A 9,801-nucleotide genomic window follows, 5' to 3' on the forward strand; every position below is an offset into this window, starting at 1 on the left:
CTGCTGCGTTTAGCTGCTGGTGGGCCAGCCTGCTGATCCACTTGCTTCTCCATAGCGTTGGGAATCCTTCCCGATGGCTGAGGTGCTGGAGAATCTGAGGCTTGCATCGCTGGGAACCTCGTGCTGCAGGCAAGTGGTGGCTGGAAAATGGCTCCGGCTGAGATGAGGCTGGAAGCCAGCAGATCCGCGCTGAAGAAGGCAAGGGTGAATGGTCTAGATGACCAAAAAAACCCTGCGGCCGCTTTGTAGGTCTGGAGGGAAGAGACCCAGTCAGGAGACCCTGCGATGGTCCTCTTCAACCCCTACTGCGGCGATCTGCAGAGAGCGCAGGCAACGCGATGAGGCTAAAAGCCCCGGCAGAAAAAAGCGCGCCAAAATTTTCAAATAAAAATGGCCGCCGTTCGCGTTTTCACGCCTGGAGCGGCACCGGGGGAAAAGGCTAATGCTGTCCTTTGGGGTCCTAGCCTCCTACCTGCTCCCCAGATGTTCGTTGGCAGCCGCCAAACGAATCCCCTCCAGTGCGATCGCTCTCGTCGCTGCGAGAAGTGAGTCACGCTCCAGGCAGCCTGGCTCGCGCGCAAAATTCAAACGGCAAACAGTCGAAAATACAAGAAAATGCAAGAAAATACTAAAAAAATAACAAACCTCTATCTAGGAGCTAACTAAACTTACAATTTTTACTTAAAGGGAGCAACTACACTAACCAGAGGGTCCAGTCTGCTGCTCAAGGACTGGATCTCCCCAAATTGCGTCCTGTAGGGCGACTGAGTTTTTAAAACTGAGCCTCTGAGGGGAGCAAGAGGCGGAGCTACAAGAATTCGAACTCAGTCCTTGGGCAGCAAGCTGATGTTAACCCGTGCTTGGACACTCCAAGCAGCGCCTAGGAGAATCTGAAATATTATCCTGTTGGAGAAGAGGTCTGGTCCCACACTCCTAGCCTTCCAGAAGAGCTGAAAACTTCTTGGCCTGGGGCTACATTGGAGGGTAGGTATCAGTGGTGGGATTCAAATTATTTTACTACCAGTTCTGTGGGTGTGGCATGGCTTGGTATGCATGGCAGGGGAAGGATACTGCAAAATCCCCATTCCCTCCCGATCAGCTGGGACTCGGGAGGCAGAGAATAGATGGAGGTGGGGCCAGTCAGAGGTGGTATTGACCGGTTCTCCGAACTATTAAAAATTTCTGCTATCGGTTTTCCAGAACTGGTCAGAACCTGCTGAATACCACCTCCGGTATGTATGTAAATGATGGAGTAAAGAAGAAGCCCAGTATGAGATGGGTGGCAGGAGGGAGGGAAAGAGGGAAAGATAATAGGTAAAAATTTCTTTCTTTCAAAGTTATCACCCCTCTGGTGGTTCAAAGTGACTCTGAGCAGCTTGCCTGTTAACTTACTTAGTTGACTTCAACATCCGACTGGTTCTAATAGGTGTTTAACTAATTCCATAGAATTGCATAGATTTTTTTTTCAACAAGAACCCATAAAGTTGTTTACATGAATCCCAACATCTGCCATTCAGGTTGAAAATTCTTTTGTAGCTTGAGGAAAGCCAGTTTTGAAGGGAAAAAAAACCTGTTGCTCTATTACTCACTAAAAGAACAGTTACAGCAATTTGAGGTTTCTCTCCTTAAGCCACTATACAAATTGTAATATCCAGAATTTAAGCCTGCTCTTATTCAGATTAAAATTGCTTACTTTGACTTGACTTTGGAAAACCATTAAAGTATGATGTTATTTTTAAAAATGACTGTGAATTTTTGAACTCTGATACTGAAGATTACTTAAGACTCAACCTAAATATGACACTGAAAATCTTTTTTTTAAAAAAAAAACATATTTATCCCAGCCCTGTATAAAAGGTATATGTACTTTTGTGTAACAGGGATAGAAGTGGGAGTGGTCAAAGATGAAAAGGAACAAGTCTTCTTCCCAGGCTTGCATGTAACCATGGGACATGCATGCCATGTTTTTGGTTGGTTGGTTGATTTTGTTTCTGCTGTTTGTTTGTTATATAGCTTTACATACATTTACATAGCTATCCATCTTATATTGAACTCTTCTCAAATTGAGTCAATCCAAAATCTTCCTTAGTTGCCCCAGTATTTAAAGGTATGTATTACCCTTTAAACCAACAGCACTCAATTACATCTAAAGGTTCCCCTTGCACATATATGCCAGTTGGTCCCGACTTTAGGGTGCGGTGCTCATCTCCGTTTCAAAGCCAAAGAGCCAGCGCTGTCTGAAGACGTCTCTGTGGTCATGTGGTCAGCATGACTAAATATCAAAGGTTCATGGAACACTGTTACTTTCCTACCAAAGGTGGTCCCTATTTTTCTACTTGCATTTTTTTACATCTTTTTGAACTGCAGAAGCTGGGACACTCACCCCATTACACAGTGCTAGGGATTCAAACTGATGAACTGCCAACCTTTCTGATCAACAAGCTTAGCATATTAGCCACTGAGCCACTGCGTCCCTCTCAATTACTGTACATCTACAATGATATAAATCTATGACATTTTGCACCAATTACCACAAAGGTAAATTACAGAAGATGTACAGTATTTTTTGGACTGTAAGACTCATTGGAGTATGAGATGCACCAAGATTTTGAAGAAGTAAATTAAAAAAAAAGTTTTTGCCCTCTGCAGGCCTCGTTTTTTGTGAAAAACGGGGCATGCAGAGAGTTTGAGAGGCCTGCAAAGTGCTCCTGGGAGCTGGGGGGGGGGCAAAAATGAGCAAAATACAGCCCGTTTTTCACTCATTTTTGCCCTCTCCAGCCTCCAGGAGCACTTTGCAAACCCTCTGCACGTCCATTTTTGCAAAGGGGGCGGGGTTTTGGGAGGCCAAACCTGCTGTATTCAATGTATAAGACGCAACCAGATTTTCATCCTCTTTTTTGGGGGGGGGGGGGAAAGGTGCATCTTATACTCTGAAAAATACGGTAATCAACCACCACCTATTGGTCACTGCAGGCTGGAGCCAACTATGCCCTCTCTCTCTCCCCCTCTCCAAACATTGTGTCTTGGAAAGTAGGAGAGTCTAGCTCTTAAAACTGGACTATCCTTCAGTGTGCTACTTTACTACCTGAACCCATGGATCATTACCCAGTAGCTTCTGCTGTTTGATGTCGTAAACTGACAAAGTCAGTTCTCCTGCTTTATGTGAGACTCCTCCAGCCTGCTACTCAGTAGATTGGGAAGAATTGGCTTGGAACATGTGTTTCAGTCTACATGGGGGCACTGATGATGTTACATACTTAGGAAATGAAACACCTGCAGAAGAGGTGGTACTCAGCAGGTTCTGACCAGTTCTGGAGATCTGGTAGCAGAAATTTTGAGTAGTTCGGAGAACTGGTAAATACCACTTCTGATTGGCCCCGCCCCCATCTGTTCCCTTCCTCCCGAGTCCCAGCTGATCAGGAGGAAATGGGGCTTTTGCAGTAACCTTTCCCTGGAGTGGGGAGGGAATGAGGATTTTACAGTATCCTTTCCCTGCCATGCCCACCAACCACACCCACAGAACCGGTAGTAAAAAAATGTTGAATCCCACCATTGATCTGCAGGCAAACAACTGAGCTTGGAGAGCATCAAGGACTCAACAATTCAACCCTGAACTACAGATATTCTCTTCTGTTGGGATCAACCCTCCTGCCAAACTCCATTCCTATGTGGAAGCACATTGAACAAGTCTACCCATTTGCCAAATTATCCACCCATCACAGTTCTGCTGTGATTGGTGAATAGTTTCCCCTCTGATGATTATATTCAGAAAGGGGAAGGCAGCAAGACTTGAGAGTCTATCCAGTGGCTTTGTTAGCACACCCTGTATCCCAAAATCAGAACAAACACCAGAAGAGATGCAATGGAGTAAAGATAAGGACCACTCAATAATATACTTGTATAGCTTTCTGCCACTTTAGGGGTGGAGGGATATTACTTTAATGAGCAATAGGAGGGGGATCAAACTCTCTGCCATCTTTCAAGGGGAAAGTAGATATAATTGAAATTAGGTGTGAAATTCCACCAGAACAGAAGTATTCCTACCAGAGTATATCTTTAAAATAAAACTAGTGAAGAGTTGGGTGGGCAATTAGGAACACCAGGGCTGTTAGTTTGGCTGGAAGGTTGAAAAACATCTTGGAAAAAGCCTATGGCAAAACACTTCTGAACTGTTGTCAAGAAACATGTTGGTATCCATATAGATCCCAGAAACAGGATTCCCCCTAGGGTGCTTCACCTTTACCTTACTAACAGGAGAAGTTACTTTACAAAAGCAGAAGTAAGCCAATCCAGTTGAGCCTGCTTTTACCATTGCACTTCTGAATTAGCATTACCTTTTGACATCTGCATGATCTCATGCATTTCGAAGAGGATGAGCGGCTGTCAGGCTGATATAAACTTGACACAATTTTTCAGCAATTGCTCTTAGCCTTGGAGGAGTCTGGAAGAGAAAGTCCAAGTTTTTCAAATCTCAAGGACATGGGAAAATTGAGATTCAGTGCAACTTGCAGGAGGGAAGGGAGTGGTTAAGGTGTTTCCTGCTCATTCCAGGCTGATTCAAGCTTTACTTGAAACAATATACCGGCTTAGCATGCTATACAAACACAATCAATGTCACTGTCAATAATAATAACAATGGAACAATTCCTGGGAGTCATGGGGATCAATGACTATCAGCCCTGAAGACAGTGTAATTATCTCTGAGGTCATAGGCTGGGAGATTAGTGGTCTTCCTTCTAAGGTTGATTGGCCACTGTGAGAATAGACTGCTGGATTAATTGAGCCAGGATCTGTTCCATAAGAGCAGCTTATCCTCTTAAATCCTACTGGATTCACTAGAAGTATCAGTACCACTTCATAAAACCTTGTAACTACATGTGGAATACCACATCCAGTTTGGGTCACAACATTACAAAAAAGATGTTGAGACTTTGGAAAAAGTCTCAACAAAGAGCAACTAAGATAATTAAAGGCCTGCAGACTAAAACATATGAAGAATGGTTGCAGGAACTAGGCATGGGGAGCCTGGAGAAAATAGGGACTAGGATTGGCATAATAGCAGTATTCCAGTATTTGAGGGGCTGCCACAAAGAAGAGAGGGTCAAACTATTCTCCAAAGCACCCGAAGATCAGACAAGAAGGATGGAATCTAATCAAGAAAAGATCCAACCTAGAACTAAGGAGAAACTTCCTAACAGTGAGAACAATTAACCAGTTGAACAGCTTGCTTTGTGGGTGCTTCATCACTCCAGGCTTTTAAGAAGAGACTGGACAATCGCTTGCCTAAAATGGTGTAGGGTCTCCTGCTTGAGCAGGGGGTTGGGCTAGAGGACCTCCAAGGTTTCTTCCAGCTCTGTTCTGATTAATTGCAATTCTGGACGCTTTTTGAACGTGATGTTGTTGGGTCTACATAATAGCAAGTTTCAGTCGGCAACCTTTGGGCTCAAGGTAGGGATCTTTGTAGCAGGTCCCTTTAAATGTCTTGCCTTTTACTCCAGAATCCCTTTCAACACTTTACACATTGGCCTAGCTGTAGTAGACAGTGATTCTAGGGAAGGCCATTCTCTCTAGAGCAAGCCTGTCAAAGTGGTGGCCCACGGGCCGAATGCGTCACACGCAGGCCATGCCAACCCTGGATCCGCAAAGGCAAAAAAGTCACCACGGGATGCAATCGAGTTTGACACCTGTGCTCTAGAGCTGCCATCAGTTTCAGTAGACAGTGCTGAACCAAATGGATCTATTCAGTCCAAGATACACTCATAACTACTGCACCCTTCACAAAATACAACAAAATAATAGTGAAAGGAGACACGGAGTTATGGAAGAAGAGTCAACAGATCCAAAAACAGAATTTGAACAATCAGTAGCCACTTTCCAAAGTGACAGTGTGTTGTCTGCTTATGCTGAAAACAAAAGTTGATTCTCCCTAGGCAGAATTCAGAAAACATATTTACCTACGACAGGAACTCCCACCCCTGTCACCACGTCTTGCTTTAGGGATCAAGATGTGACAGTGGGAGGGAGCTCCTGTTGTCTGAACAAGTCCAGCATAGAACTATTGTTTGAGCAAGTTCAGCATATGTTGTAATCCACAACCAGCATCCTCAGTCCATCTCTTTTAGATCAAGACCTTTGTACTCCCAGGAATAGCACTTGGAAGTTAGCTGAAACAATCTGCTAGTCATATTCGATGTGATTTTGTTTCCTAGTGTTGCATGCAGATAAATTTGAGTAACATAATATTAAAGCAAAGTGACAAAGTTAATCAATGACCTGCCAATCATTTCCACTCCGAATCCAATAACAAAGCCATCACATATTTCAGGGTGGCCCTAGGGTAGCCATTGCTTCAGGCAACACATGTGGATTAGAGTAGCAACAGCAAAGTAGGTGGACAGAGTTGTGGGGTACACAGTTCCTATGATCTCCAAGCTAAACAATTGTTATTAAACATTTACTCAATCCTTTTGCTAACTGGTGTATTATTAAACACACGCCCAATCTTTCTGCTAACTGTGAGGATGCAATCCCATCACTTGTGTGGAAATAATACTGAGCCACCAGTGGAGGAAACTACAGCTGCTGCTGTACATGAAAACCACTACCTTGTCCCCCACTATAAGGAGCCAACTACTTTGACACATCTGGAGAAAGAACTATTCAAATGATGACTCTCAGAGCACATTAAAATCAAGTTACACTCAATTTCTTCAGCCCTTTTACAAAAAGTCCATTTTGTGTTTGTACCACAATAAACATTCTGTGACCAGATCAATATACTATATGCCTGAGTTTTACCAAAAGGTAAGTAACGTTGAACTAGCTTCCCTTCTTTGTCTGACTATTCACTTATTGCATGGTAATATTCCCACATACATTTGTAATGTTTTAACAAAGGGCTTCTGAACAAGGGCAGGGCTTAAGCAAGAGAAAAACAGGGGAAAAAGACATTGTCTAAAGACATTATACTTCACAGCATCATTGTGGCCAATTGTTTTTAGCAAACAAGGGTATATTACAAATATCTGGTAATTACCAGTATATTTCAGTGGGGCCATGCGTCATCCACATAGCATCATTAGTTAATTTAAAAACAAACAAACACATGATCTAATAGCCCAGGTACTGTATTGTAGAACAGTTTCAGGGCAGCTTTCTCAAACCAGATGTCCTCCACATGTGTTATAATAATTGTCACCATTCCCAACCCAAACTCTCCTTTTCAAGTTGGGTAGGAATCATCGAGGTTGTAAGCCAACAGACTGGATTGAGTTGGCTTAAGCAAGAGGGAAACCATCACCAATAATTACAGGAAAGGAAACCCTTCATGTTCAGGAGATATGGGGTGGAAATACTGTGCACAGAATGGTGAGCTGATTGGCCACATGGAAGGCTATCTCTTAGTTTTTCACACCACCAATCTACCAACTTCTTTTGGAAATATGCAGCACATGGGATTCCCTTTTGCCTTCTTTGTGTTTGCAGTGGTGCTTCATCGCCATTCAGTCAATCCCTCTCCCTTTGGGCAAACTTCCATCTTTTTCTCTGACTCTCCTGCACTTAAGGTGTCTTCACAAGAACTTCATGGAAGATGAAAAGCTGGAATGTTACACACCCTGGACTTGGAGAAGTTCAAAGCTAGAGAGCCCTCAAAAGACAAAAGACAGGGAGGAGGCTTAGTAACAGCAGTTGAAAAACCCAAAGAGGCCGGGGATATTCATTGCAGCACCCAATCATCTCTTCTTTTTTTTCCAAACATCATCAGGGCAGGGGTGAAATTCAGCAGGTTCTGACAGGTTCTGGAGAACTGGTAGCAGAAATTTTGAGTAGTTCAGAGAACCCGCAAGTACCACCTCTGGCTGGCCCCAGAGTGGGGTGGAATGGAGATTTTGCAATATCCTTCCCCCAGGAGTGGGAAGGGAATTGAGATTTTGCAGTATCCTTCCCCTAGAGTGGGAAGGGAATGGGGATTTTGCAGTATCCTTCCCCCAGGAGTGGGAAGGGAATGGGGATTTTGCAGTATCCTTCCCCCAGGAGTGGGAAGGGAATGGGGATTTTGCAGTATCCTTCCCCCAGGAGTGGGAAGGGAATTGAGATTTTGCAGTATCCTTCCCCTAGAGTGGGAAGGGAATGTGGATTTTGCAGTATCCTTCCCCCAGGAGTGGGAAGGGAATGGGGATTTTGCAGTATCCTTCCCCTAGAGTGGGAAGGGAATGGGGATTTTGCAGTATCCTTCCCCCAGGAGTGGGAAGGGAATTGAGATTTTGCAGTATCCTTCCCCTAGAGTGGGGTGGGAATGGAGATTTTGCAATATCCTTCCCCCAGGAGTGGGAAGGGAATGGGGATTTTGCAGTATCCTTCCCCAGGAGTGGGGACTTTGCAGTATCCTTCCCTTGCCACGCCACTAAGCCATGCCCACAGAACCAGTAATTTTAAAAAATTGAATTTCACCACCACATCAGGGGTTCTCCAAGCCCACATTCAGATATTCACCTCACATATATTTTTAATCTTGGAGGGTCTAATCTGGATCGGTCACCATTTTTAATCTTTCCCTACCTCAATAAGATGCTTATTCTGCTAAACCTCAGAAGCAACAGAAACACCACCTCCACCATTTCACCGAGGCGGTCAAAGCTGGTTCCACAACTGCCCAGGCTCAAGAATGCCATGACTTCTTGGAAAAGCTGGAAGAGGGTTTGGATGGATGGATGGATGGAATAAGAACCCCAACCACAGAGCAAAGCACTTGGAAAGGGGGGGGGGAGTGAGAATCATGAGTTGGGTAAAAGCAAAACCTGACCACCAACACAATATACAATCGCACACACCCAAGCCTAGATAGACATGGAGGGGGAGGATATGCATAGAGGAAAAGAGAGGAGAGGGGAGGTGTCCTTCGGGGGGGGGGAACCCAACTGGGAACCCGGGTCTATGTTCTTTAGGAGGATGCGATGGCTCGGCTTCCTCTACTTACTGCCCACCAGATGAATTGGCCGAGGGCAACGATGGGAACTGTAGTCCGACCTAGGAGTGGAGGATCGCCCGCCAGAAAAACTAGCATCACAAAAGCGAGCCTGTGTAAAAGAGTCGGCTGCGCGCCGAAATCCCCCTGCAAACAGATCCAGCTACCCTCAAGGGGATAAACGAGGGCACGGTGGAAACATTTCTGCTAACAAAGAAGTCATTGACCACTTCGGAGGAGAAAAGCGGGGCTGATCAGCCGGAACGAGAGAGTTCCCGACCCAACGGGAAGAAGACGGGGAAGGAGGAGAAGACGCCCGTCCCGCGCGCCCTCAGGATAGCCGAGTTACCTTTGCCGCCCGTTCATCCCTCCTGATGCCGACATTCCGCTCGCACCACCGCTCTGCTTGCCAAAGGCAACCCAGGCATGCCGAGGCTACTTACCTTCCGCCACCCCTTCACCTGCTGGCCACGCCCTGCCGTTGCAGGCCACGCCCCATCGCCCCGACCCACCTGGCCCCGAAACCTCCCTCAATGACGCCCTCGCTGATTCAGCTCTGAAGTAGCAGGGAATGAGGCATCGAGGGATGCAGATACTGTGGCAGCCCGGCGATGTCCCAGGACTCGCGCATCGAAGCAGGGGAGGGATTGGGGAGGGGGGCAAAGAGGGAGACGAGAAACCCACCGCACCGCCTTCCAGCCAGGGCTTCTCTTTTGGGAGCAGTTTTCCAAACTCCCCAAGAGGTTCACCTCCGGAGAGTTTTCAGAGCTCATGAATAAGACGCGTGTGAACCCCGTTACTTTCTTTTTTTATATATAAAAAGTTTTTTTTCCCTT

At 45.5% G+C, this 9,801-nt stretch overlaps 1 protein-coding gene across 1 annotated transcript in view; it reads right to left on the reverse strand.

The window, feature by feature from the left end:
* LOC309384743 (hyaluronidase-4-like) overlaps positions 1–9,421 on the reverse strand; it is a 47,928-nt gene extending 38,507 nt beyond the window's left edge. Inside the window, exon 1 of the mRNA XM_081938486.1 lies at positions 9,315–9,421. Coding sequence (XP_081794612.1) covers positions 9,315–9,349 — 35 coding nt within the window. The 5' untranslated portion in view covers positions 9,350–9,421. The remainder of the gene's footprint in view (positions 1–9,314) is intronic.
* Between the last annotated feature and the right edge of the window lie 380 nt (positions 9,422–9,801).

Source organism: Natrix helvetica (genome assembly GCF_964273705.1).
Source record: "Natrix helvetica genome assembly, chromosome: 1".
Taxonomy (NCBI): domain Eukaryota; kingdom Metazoa; phylum Chordata; class Lepidosauria; order Squamata; family Natricidae; genus Natrix; species Natrix helvetica.